The 12,562-nt window shown below is 46.6% G+C and overlaps 1 protein-coding gene across 1 annotated transcript; it reads right to left on the minus strand.

Moving 5' to 3' along the window:
- Positions 1–2,561: 2,561 nt before the first annotated feature.
- LOC121282450 (histone H2B 1/2-like) lies at positions 2,562–6,867 on the minus strand. Its single transcript, XM_041196157.1, has 2 exons — positions 6,686–6,867; positions 2,562–3,254 (listed from the first exon to the last, which is right to left on the minus strand). Exons 1-2 carry the CDS (start codon positions 6,865–6,867, stop codon positions 2,792–2,794), a joined length of 645 nt encoding a protein of 214 aa, XP_041052091.1. The 3' UTR covers positions 2,562–2,791.
- Positions 6,868–12,562: the final 5,695 nt, after the last annotated feature.

A 12,562-nucleotide genomic window follows, 5' to 3' on the forward strand; every position in this document is an offset into this window, starting at 1 on the left:
GGAAACCACGGATAAATTCATTGGGAATCAACAGCAAAAGTTCTGAATTTATTAATTGGTTTTGTTTTTCCTGCCCTCCTTTCCTCATCTAAAGATACTGGGATGGGGAGGGGATTGGGGCTGGGGATGCTAAATTAGATAGCCTCCGAGTTCAGGAGTAGGAAACTTGATGTGCAATTAAACCACAACCATTCAAATTGATGCAAATGGTGTGCAAACCTTGTGCTGCCTGCTAATTGCAATGATTGTGGCATGCAGCCTAGCAATGAGTCCCCTCAGCCACTGAGACCAGCTGTAGCATCGCTGCTGCTACCTCTTGCAGAGATCAGAACCACTTAAAGTTTGCCTGCCCTACGTAAAGGCTGGAGGTGGCATGAGGATTTGGATGCAATGGAAAAAGAAGTTTAATGACCTCCATGGTCAATGTCAATTAATGTATCTGCCACATGCCATAGCCCATCAACTGCACCACTAACCTCAAACATTACTTCAGCAATCACAACCCTTTCATTCACCTGCTAACAATCTCTGTCAGCCACAACTCATCCTTCACATTCATAACCTCACCTCTCCTTCACATGCATAACACTGTTGCAAGTTTCACATTCACATCTAAGTTTGCATACTCAGCTTTTCAACTATGACAGCCACATCACCCAAACACATTGAATCACTTTGACAGTCATATTTCACTGTCCCTTGCAGAATAAAGTGACCCGTAATAGGTAGCAACAGTGGCTATTCAGCAGCAGATGCATGGTTTGGGGGGTGGGTTGCAGGCATAGCTGCATGTGCTGGCCCCAGTGGAGGAGGTGGGGCTGGAATTAACAAAATAATGAGATCTGCCATCACTGAAGCAATGGTCAGCAGTGGGGCTGAAACCATCGAGAATGTTGATATGGTCCTGTCTAATTCGCCTTCTTACATCATTCTTCCCCGTCACCCCACAATCTGCAATAATTTACAATTTGCAATGGTGTAAACATGCACCTCTTGCTTTCCTCGCCTTTCCTCACCCCAACCCTCTGTCTTTATGCTTTCAGATATCCAAGAACTACCACCTGGCCAAGCCGGGTGACACAACCAGGAAAGAAGGAGTGAACTGGCTTCCCTCTATTCAGCCTCCTTGGCTGGTCACAACAAAGGTTTTTAAATTTCTCATCCCCGTGGATACCTTTTTCAAATCCAAATGTATTTTTTACTATCTATGTAGTAACAATAAGGAGCCAATCACAAGGCTTTCTTGAGTCAAAGAAAGAGCAAGATTATTAGCCACTAAACCTGAGAGAAAATAATAAAAGAGGTGATGTTACACCGGTATCAGAAGTAAGAAAAGTTTGAGTCTGAATAAAAGTTAAAAGAATATACAGTTATAAGTCCTTTGCTTATCTCTGAGGCATAGATTATTATACATTGTGGCCGATTTAAGTTATCTTTATCCTTGGACCAGGTAAATGTAGACGATGTTGCAATTCTTACAAGATTTCGATTGTGGGTAGGCCTTGGGTACGGTAATTTGTGGGGACTCCTGATTGCTTTTCTCAACTCCACTTTGGAAAGTGGCTTGCATTTTTAAAGCAAGTTTGTGCTGTCTCAATTCAAAACACAGAGTTTTGTTGAAGATTTTCAAAAAAAATAATTTTTCCAAAAATGGAGAGCTGTGACTCCATGACAGGAGGTTGAATGTCAAGATGATGAACAGACTGATGAGGATGAAACACCATCACTCAATCTGACACTCAAAGCCAGCAGCTCAGATACTTGCACTGCGCAGGTTTTAGTGGGAAGTATAGAGGCGGGGTCTCAACATTTTGAGCCAGTAGGCACAAGTAGGCTGGAGCCAAGGCAGATGAAAAGGAGAGGCAGGGCACCAATTGTGCTGTATGCATGGTTGTACACAGATTGTGCTGCAAAGGATTTAGACGGGGACTTCAACAGAGTGCCTAATAGAAAAAGGCTGATGGCATGCACACTGAAATTCTCAACACGTTGGCAGGCCTGCCAGGGACCCAGCTGTCAATGCCAAGGAGAGTAGAAAAACTCACCATTCTGGCAGCAGATACTATACAGAACTATGCACCCATCTTTTCCAGTGTGGGTGTGTTGGCCAACTCCATGTGAGCATTTGCAGAGCTGACCTTCCAGACTCTGATGGCTGAGACTCAGCTTCCGTTGCAGCATAGGCTGAAGCCTCCCAATGTCTGAATGCTGCAGTGGAAGCGCAGACTGAAGTCATGAGATCTATGCTGTTGCCACAGAAGCCCATCTTGGTGCCATGCAGTCTAAGACTGCTGCCATCATTGCTGTAGATGCCAGTGCATCTTACCAGAGGTGATACAAAAGAGATTTACGAGGATGTTGCCAGGAATGGAGAATTTTACTGATGAGGACAAACAACTACATGCTTAATACTCACCGCCGTCAAATTTGGGGCTTTTTTAATAAATTGTCTTTTAATTATTTGATTTGCTATTACATCACTGTTGCTTGGTAATCAGAATGACTGGATTGCTCCACTTTAACCTTACCTTCATGAAACTATAAGGATATTGCATGTGTGTCAGTATAACTCAGCTGGCAGTACATCTCCCTCTAGCTTTAAAATTGTGGGTTAAACTCCATTGTTTATTTGATTTTGATTGAGATTTTCTACCCTCCCACAAGCGGCAAGTTAAACCAGTTCAGCTGCTTGGTACAAACTGTTTAGACGTGAAAGTGAATCAGCTTTGGTTAGATGGCATGTCCCCTCTGCCCACTTCACCATTGTATTCAATGCCTTCTGAAAATAGGTCTATTGTCTGCAGCTGTTGTCACATTGGAAAGTTACAAGCCTTGGATGTTTTTCAGTCCGTTCTGGAGTTTTGCTTGGAGTGGTGTTCATGGTCGCCGCCTCAGTCCCTTCGGACATGGCCAGCTTGGCCAGTTCCCTGGGCAGTAGCAGGCACATGACGGTCTGGATCTCCTGGGAGCTGATGGTGCTGCGCTTGTTGTAATGGGCCAGGCGGGAAGTCTCACCCGTGATGCGCTCGACAGCATTGTTCACGAAGAAGCTAATGATGCTCATGGCCTCGGAGGAGATGCTGGTGTCGGGTTGAACCTGCTTCATCACTTTGTAGGTGTAGGTGGAATAACTCTCCTTCCTCAACCTTCGCCACTTCTTCCCGGCATTTGCTGATGGTTTCTTTAAGGTTTTCGTGGCTCCCGACTTGGGAGTTGCTTCCTTCTCATCAACCACCTTCAGTTTCAGGAAACCTCTGAGGTTAATTGATGCCGATTACTGAGGCTTGAAGAATGAGGAAACACTTGGGTTTTTCTCTGCTGGTTTTTCCATTTCTCTGTTAGACTCCTGTCGTTTGTAAAGGAGGGTCAAGGATTATCCTAAAATATTGTTCCAGGTAAATTTTGTCTTTGTCACCTGGGTGGTGATCTTCTGAAGAAATTGCCTAATTTTCATTTTATTGTGTTCAATGGAATATGAACTTGCAACAGATAACAGACCTATTCTGTCAGGTAATGCTCATGACAGGAAAGTCAAAGCTTTACTCCACCCATTTCAATTTAGAGATGAGAAACATGGCTGTAAAGTTTACTGTACTGTGGTAGGTTATAATTTACACTTCAACAAAGATAAATAAAGGTGGAACAATTAGTCATGGTGTAAACCTCATTGCATGTGTCACGCACAATAACAAATATTAAAGATTAGTTTAATTTCCAGGAGATCATCCTAAACTGATGTAGCATTTCCCAGTATTTTCTTTCAGCAGGTTCCCTCCTGGGTGACAAAATAAAATATTTCATGTCTCATCTGTAACTGGACCCTGCTCACGTGACAGATTCACATGAGGGGAAATGTTTTATTACATTTTTAAAATCTTTATTTCAAACTTTTACAACTCTTCACCTTCCTGAGGCAGCTCTGTGCCTCAGGGAGATTTTCAAGTGCTCATCTGCACCCATGAGTGAAGATCCTCACCCAACCTCCTTCCTCCTCCCACACAGGCAGCGCTGACTGCTGCCACTTGCGTTTCATGGCCTTAAATAGCCCATAGTGTGAAAATCGCTCTCTGGCCCTGATCGCAGGCAGCGGTTGGCTTCCTGCCCAGCCCCACCATGCCCGCCGAACACGGGCAAAATTCTGCCCATGGTGTAATGTGTACGCGGCATTGGGGGAGAGGGGATCGGGTGCAATATTCCGGGCATGGCTGCATGTGCTGACCACCATGGAGGAGACGATGCTGGAAATAACAAAATAACTAGAGCTGTTGCCACTGAGGCAATGGTCAGTGGTGGGGCTGAAACCATCAAGAATGATGATATGTTCCTGTCTCATTCACCTCCTCACATCCCACTACCCCTCATCCCACAATCAGTTATGATTTACAATCTGTACCTTGCAGCGTTGCTTCCTCCGCTTTCCTCACCCCAACCCCGCCCTTCAGTCTTTATGCTTTCAGATGCCCACGAACTACAACCTGGCCAGGTAGGGGTGCAGGAGGCTGAAGGGCACATGAACGGACTGATGAGGAAGAGACATTAACACTCAGAGCTAGCAGCTCAGATACTTGCAGTGCACAAGTTTTAGTGGAAAGTATAGAGGTGGAATCACAATATGAGTGGGGGATTTTATGAAGCCCACAACAGCAGGAAATGTGACATGCAGGGGGGCGACTTAATTCGGTGTGATAGGGAATTTGGACTTCCAGACGATGGGTTGAGATGCAGAGATAAAGGCAGCTGTGTGTTTGCGCGTGGTGAACATTATGCCAGCCTGTGGCGGGTTCCTACTTGTAATACATTTGCAAGCCATGAATAAGGTAACACTTGTTTTTAATTATCCCGCATTCAAGATAAAATCAGCAGGGTAAGAGAATCTCTAAGACACTCTGTTCATGATCGTTCAAAGCTGGTGTTCATTTGTTATCTTTGTGCAGTTTGTGTTAGGCCAATGATTTTCTCTGTTTGACTCTATGGCAAAAGGGAGGGGAGCAGGAGAACGGACTCTTACATGGAGACCGGCAAAGGAGAGTCAGTGGGGAGGGGAGATTGTGAAGTAGGGATGGGGACATGGATGAGTGGAAAAATGGATCCAGGGAGGACAGAGGGTGGGTTTGGGGGCATGGAGGAGTGGCAGAGGGATCCAGGGGAGTATAGAGTTTTGGTCGGGGACATGGAGGAATGAATTGGGAAGGTGCTGGTGTTCTAGGTGTGCTGGTAGAGGGGCAGCTGATTGGGATCGTCAGTCAAGTTAAGAAAATGAGAGGCCTAAAGGCGGTATTAGGACTGTCCAAATGTGGGTCCATCTCAGGGTATTGGCTGTCAGAGGCCTTATGGGGCTTGGAGTACACCCACAACATTTCAATTGTGCACACTGAAATTTCTCTCAGGTGATGTCCTTTGCAATGCAAAGAGCTGAACCCATAAGTTCAGCCAGGGTCCACAGAGAGGTGAGTACATCACTGGACATTCAATAAAAACATTCAACATGCAAAAACACAACATTGTTTCTTCCACAATAAAGTCCACTGTAACCATCAATGTGGGCCAACCAGGAAGGATGAGTTTTTTTTATACATTCACGGGAAATGAGCATCGCTGGCTGGGCCAGCATTTATTGCCTACCCTTAGTTGCCCTTGAGAAAGTGGTGGTGAGCTGCCTTCTTGAACCGCTGCAGTCTATATGGTGTAGATACACCCAAAGTGCTGTTAAGAAGGGAGTTCCAGGAATTTGACCCAGCAACAGTGAAAGAACAGCAATATAATTGCAAGTCAGGATGGTGAGTGACTTGGAGGGGAACTTCCAGGTGGTAGTGTTCCCATCTATCTGCTGCCCTTGTCCTTCTAGATGGTAGTGGTTGTGGTTTTGGAAGGTGCAGATTAAGGAGCCTTGCTGAATTCCTGCAGTGCATGTTGTAGATGGTACACACTGCTGCACTACTACAGTAGCAGTGTCAATACTTTGACCTCTCTGACTAAGCTAGTCTCAACGAACAATGATGATGCAGATATGAATAAAGTGAAACCAATGTAATGTGAAACATTTACAGATGAAATTTAATTTTGGAAAACACCTGTACCACCTTTCTGCTCTCAAGTCTTAAGTTAATGGAAATAGAGTTGGGCAGGAAAATTGTGGCACAGCATTCCTGTTTTACCATAAGGCTCTTTAATAGCCCATCTGTGAATGTAGCATTGTCTGATGATAGGTTTCACCAATGAAAAGCTTTCCTTGCAGCTAAGTAAAACCTGGTTTGCATGCTTGCTGCTGACACTTCAAAATTTAATCATAATCACGTGGGTAATAGCAAAAATAGGTTAACTGAAAGTGGAACACAGTTGTGGTGACAAAATCCTGGTTGGTGAGTCAGCAGGCACAGGTGGACTGGATCCAGCATAGGGAAATGGGATAAAGTGGGTGTCAACACCAAGAAGGCACGTTGTACAGGAACTATGCTGCAAAGGATTTAGATGAGGACTTCAATAAGGTGGCTAACAGGAAAAGACTGAAGCCATGTGTACTGCAATGCTTTCAGCATTGTCAGATCTCTAGACAGCCTGTTGTCACAGTCAGGGAGCATGGAAAAGTGGTCTCCAGTCTGACACCAGATTTTATGCAGAGCTACGCACCCATACTTTCCAGTGTGGGTGTGTTGGCCAACTCCATGTGAGCATTTGCAGAACTGACCTTCCAGACTCTGATGGCTGAGACTCAGCTTCCATTACAGCACAGGCTGAAGCCTCCCAATGTCCGAATGCTGCAGTGGTAGCAGAGCCTGAAGTCATGAGATTTATGCTTTTGCCATGGAAGCCCATCTTGGTGCCATGCAGGTTAAGACTGCTGCCATCGTTGCTGTAGATGCCAAGCATCTTACCAGAGGTGATACAAAAGAGATTTACGAGGATGTTGCCAGGAATGGAGAATTTTACTGATGAGGACAAACAACTACATGCTTAATATTCACTGCTGTCAAATTTGGGGCTTTTTTAATAAATTGTCTTTTAATTATTTGATTTGCTATTACATCACTGTTGCTTGGTAATCAGAATGACTGGATTGCTCCACTTTAACCTTATCTGCATGAAACTATAATGATATTGCACGTGTGTCAGATATAACTCAGCTGGCAGTACATCTCCCTCTAGCTTTAAAATTGTGGGTTAAACTCCATTGTTTATTTGATTTTGACTGAGATTTTGTACCCTCCCACAAGCAGCAAGCTAAACCAGTTCAGCTGCTTGGCACAAACTGTTTAGCAGTGAAATTGAATCAGCTTTGGTTAGATGGCATGTCCCCTCTGACCACTTCACCATTGTTTTCAATGCTTTCTGAAAATATTGTCACATTGGAAAGTTACAAGCCTTGGATGTTTTCCAGTCCATTCTGGAGTTTTGCTTGGAGTTGGTGTTCATGGTCGTCGCCTCAGTCCCTTCGGACAAGGCCAGCTTGGCCAGTTCTCCGGGCAGTAGCAGGCGCACGGCGGTCTGGATCTACCGGGAGCTGATGGTGCTACGCTTGTTGTAATGGGCCAGATGGGAAGCCTCACCCACGATGCGCTCGACAGCATTGTTCACGAAGGAGCTAATGATGCTCGTGGCTTTGGAGGAGATGCCGGTGTTGGGTTGAACCTGCTTCATCACTTTGTAGATGTAGGTGGAATAACTCTCCTTCCTCGATGTTCGCCGCTTCTTCCCGGCATTTGCTGATGGTTTGTTTAAGGCTTTCTTGGCTCCCAACTTGGGAGCTGTTTCCTTCTCATCAACTACCTTCAGTTTCAGGAAACCTCTGAGGTTAATTGATGCTGATTACAGAGGCTTGAAGAATGAGAAAATACTTGGGATTTTCTCTGCTGGTTTTTCAGTTTCTCTGTTGGACTCCTGTCGTTTGAAAAGGAGGGTGAAGGATCACTATCTCCACCCATTTCAGTATAGAGAAAAGATATATCGCTCAATATACTGTGGTAGTTTATAATTTATATTTAATAAATATAAATAAAGGTGGAATAATTAATCATGGTATAAATTTGAATGCATGTGTCACAGACAATAACAGATATTAAAAATTAGATTAATTTCCAGGAGATCATTCCAAACTGATGTAGTGTTTCGCAGTCTATTCCTTCAGCAGGTTACCTCCCAGGTGAGAAAGACAAACAGAGAAGACACTATTTCAGGGTAATGACTTGTGTCTCTACTTTACGTATAAAAGATAACAGGAGTTTAACAAATAAATAAAAACTCAAGTGTTTCCTCATTCTTCAAGCCTCTGTCATTAACATCAATTAACATAATTGGCAGGATTTTTGGGTCATCATGAGGGCGCATCGGGCAGGCCAGTGAAGGGTTCTCAAAATTCCCACATTTTTCATATCATCAACAAAGATATGACTTTTGGACTTTTATGGCAGAAGACCCAGCTGCTGAGTTAAGTGTAGAACACTGCAGACAGGAGGCTAGGCCCATGAAGGCCTGGGACTGAACATGCCCGGGCTTGTTGAGTGCAGTGTGGATTGTTGCCTGAAATCAGACAACAGGAAGAGACAGAATATGCATTCTTCCCTTTAAAACAATATTAACCCAGAGAAAGATCTCATCTTACACGAAACTAAAGCACATCAAAATCTTGCATAAATAATCGCTACTAACTACTAAGGCAGGAAGGCAGCAATCAATGCAATTATGCAAACCTATCAATACTCCACATATACAATGGCATTCAGTTCAAGACTAATTACAGGGGCAGGAACACAATGATAGACATCATGCAAGCCCATTAAAACAACGAGACAACAATCACCTGAAGAAGCCCACCAAAATCAGACAAAGAACTAACCTTGATTTGTATTCAGATAAGAAATTCAAAAAACAGTATAACTAGGCCACCAGTTATGAGGATGAGCAGTTTTTGGAGGGTGAGCAGTTTTGGAGCAGTTAAAGCAGAGTTTAAGGAGGGAGAGGTAGCTGAGTCAAGTGGAGGGAGGAGATCTGGAGGTTTGCAGGCCCGCAGGCAACATCATGGCGAGGGGCACGGGGTGGTAGCCTCAACAGAAGACAACAAGGCTGCAACTGCAGCCCTCCAAGAAGATTGACCACCCACAACCGCGCCCTCCACCCAACTGAAGAACCTTTGCAGATTCCACAAACCAGGACTACATGGGGATGGCAGGCCCCAGAGGACACAAAGAGCGTGCCCCAAGACTGCAACCTGGCTGGATTTCAAACTGTCAAGGAACCCTGGTTGTTGTCTGCTGCACTTTGTCACAACCCCCAAATAAGTCCAAGGTCTGGAACCTGGGGAGTAGGAGCGATCCAGACTGCTCAAGAGTCAGAGGTGAAGCTGACACACACCCCCACCCCCTAAATAATGGCGACCATGACAGGACCTTGGCAAAAGGGATGCGAAACAGTGGACACTGATTTGGAAGAGAGAACTGTAATGGATGAGAGGATTTTAAATTATGTGTTCAGTAAGGTGAATATGGAAAAAAAAGGGTCACTAATCTGTTAAAGGCTGGGCACCCAGTAGATGCTGCAGCTAAATGGACAGAAGGGAAGGATCATAAAAAATCCATAGAAAAGGCCGTCTGGCTGATGTGCTTCAAGAAACAGATGCAGCTTTCGGACAGGCTCGTTGAAGCACAGGCAGCTGAGATTCGGGAGTCAGCCCTGGAAGTCCAAACAAAGGCCCTAGCAGGGGAGAAGTTACTGTTAGCATTGCAGGCTCTGAACCAGGAAAGGGTGCAGTTAGTGGGGGAGCATAAGACCCAGCAGGAGTATTTACAGTGTCAGGTCACCGAGGCCAAGAACAATGAGCTGGGGTTGCGGGAAAAGAATGCCCACCTAGCAAGACAAGTAAGAGAGCAGGAGGAGAATGTAAAAGGCTTACAGGCAGTCTATAAGATAGTGAGTGCACAGGGGTTTGAGGATGCAGACCATGGCCCCTGCCAGAAGCAGATAGAGTCCCTTCTCCCGGGTAGAAAAAACTGCAGCTCGTAGGAGAACCCCAGCAGGCTTTTGCAGACAGTTTGTGGCCTCTGTATAAGAGCGCATCCAGTGGCCCTAACCGGGCTAACCTGGACCAGGATCAGCGGGCCTACTGGCTCCATTACCTGGTGGTAAACAGCTTGGCACAGGTCAGGGCCGTGGCAGGAATGTGGATTGACCCAAAGAATCCTCGACTACTGAACTCACAGTGATCAGACAATTGATCATAGCTTACCGTAATGGTAAAGGAACCGATGCACACCCACCTAAAGGGAAAGTGCATGAAATGAAACCCAGCCAGGGTAGGAAGGAATAACAACAGGAAGGGAATAACCCTTCCAGCACAAAGCTCAACTGTTATGGGTGTGGGAAGAATGGACACTGGAGGAAGGAGTGTGAGAATCCTTGGAAAGATAACAAGGGAAAGAATTCCTCAACCCCAGCCCCAAAAGGCAGAGACAGGAATCCCTTCCGCCATGGTCGAGTCATTTTTGGATGCCATGAGAACCCTACTGACTGGCCCAGGGAAGGTAGCAAGCCACCACCGGCGCGCTGACCCCATCAGCCCCATCTAACCCACAACCCTGACTACAGCCAGCAGCAGTGGTGGAGGAAGGGGAGGTTTTCATCCATAAGGTGAAAGCCCATTCCTCCGCAGAACCCCAGAGTGAGGGTAACCAGCAGGCCGATGTGCTAGCTAAGGAGGGTGCCTGCACAGGCATTTTCTGGGACCCGTCCTATAGCAGCAGTCACGGGTAGGAATGGGAACCAATGTAAGTTGTTTAAGTCTGAGAGAAGGGAACAGCCAGTTGGGGCAAGGTCTGAGGATAAAAATCCTCAGCCTGCAGCAGGAGCAAACTCACAGACTGCACAAACAGGTGCAGTGGCTTGTTTTAAAGGAAGGGCCATCCCACCCGTGCCTGGGACACTCCCCCGTTCATCTGGGACTCAGACGAGGTGGGACCTGAGGGCAGAGAGTTACCTGCCCCTGACACAGGTTTAGAAGAGACACAGCCTGAGGATAGAAATCCCCAGCCAGCGGCAGTGGAGATTCCACAGACCGCACAAGAGGGGACAGTGGCTCAGGTTGAAGACCCACCAGCCAGAAAACCCCCACCAGCCAGAGTCCCTAGAAGGTCCCCACGAACACCACAGTCAAAGAAACTGTGGTCACCGGCTCCCCAGTTTAAAAGGGCAGCCCCTCAAGTCAGGGATCGATCTGAGGACAGAGGTCCCCAGCCAGCAGCCACAGGCTGCGAGGGACCAAAGTTACAGGACAGGGCAGCCACACCGAAGGGAGTAGTGTGCTGTAGCCCGAACAGGGATTAACCTGGCTGCCCAGGGACGGGTGGTGGATGTACATAGTTTCTGTGATTTACTTTTGAGATTGTTAAATTTGGATGTTTTAGTTAAATTTTAAATAAGATGGTTGGTAGTTTAAGTATTATTATTTAAGAGTGTTTGTATTGAGTCGAGGTCGCAAGACTCGACTATGCTTTACCCAAGCCAGCGAATCCATTTGGGACCTGGCTATATGCTCTTATGTCTCCCTACACAAAGGATTTCGATAGGATGGGGGGCAAACTCCTACTCGCCCTGATAGGAATGGCCACTGGGAGGCGAGGTGACGTGGAGGACTCCCACATTTTTGGGTGCTCAGGGGAGAGAGCACCGGTTGTGACGGCGAGGGGCAGCAAAGGTAACGTGAAGGAGATCACTATCTATTCCCATGTGGAAAGATGGCCAGGGTGGCTGAGATCTAACACCACCCGATATCCAGTCAGACTGGGTTCACCTATGGGGAGGCCTCCCTCCCCTGCCCCAGCATACAGGTTGTAGCCACACGGGTCAGGGTCACTGAGGGCAAACCCGTGTACCTGATCTGCAGAGGACAGATTCCCCTGGGAAGGTGGTGGTGGCTCAGGAAGCTGAGCAGAGACATGGGGGACGGTACAGCTGACTGGGAGCGACTGGGGAGCAACACCCATCAGACCATTACATGGAACCATGGGGGGGGGGTGAGCGTGTGCTGGGGCAAGTGGTGGAAATCGAAACAGGGAATCTATGTCTGCATGTGGGGATCACGGAAGACCTGCCCCATGAGCGTATCCATTATCTTTTCCGCAGCATGGCTGGACAAGGGGAAGGGAGTGGAATGGGATTCCTACCTACACACTTGCATAACCCCATCCTCTCCAGCCTCAGGTAAGGCCACTGAACTCGTGGCATGTGCCCAAAAGCCGCTGCCCACGGCCCCGGCAGTAAGGACACATATGGAGAAGTGCCCTGCCACCACCAAGGGACAAGGGAATGGGCTGGTACTAGTGCCGATCGAATAGGTGCTGTAGCAGGGGATACACTACGCAGTAGCTTCCGTGATTCTAAACCTCACAGAGGTACACTTACATGAGTGGTGCCCCAAGGAGACAGAACAGCTATACCAGGCCCTGTTAAGAGAAATGTTCAGGAAATTCTACGAGTTCGATTTTGCCAATGTAGACAAAACAGAACTGTACACTACCCACACTGAGTACTTTAGCAATGCGGGGAGACAAAGAAGGGGAACCTGGAATGATGTTTT

This window comes from Carcharodon carcharias, chromosome 9, assembly GCF_017639515.1.
Source record: "Carcharodon carcharias isolate sCarCar2 chromosome 9, sCarCar2.pri, whole genome shotgun sequence".
In the NCBI taxonomy this organism is placed as follows: domain Eukaryota; kingdom Metazoa; phylum Chordata; class Chondrichthyes; order Lamniformes; family Lamnidae; genus Carcharodon; species Carcharodon carcharias.

What these genes read in the sequence shown, in the direction of transcription:
- LOC121282450 (XM_041196157.1), bottom strand. Translation starts at nt 6,867, where the DNA reads ATGCTTGGCATCTACAGCAACGATGGCAGCAGTCTTAACCTGCATGGC. An exon ending in CAGCCATCAGAGTCTGGAAG is followed by an intron (nt 3,255 to 6,685) that starts GTCAGTTCTGCA and finishes AATTAACCTCAG; the next exon opens with AGGTTTCCTGAAACTGAAGG.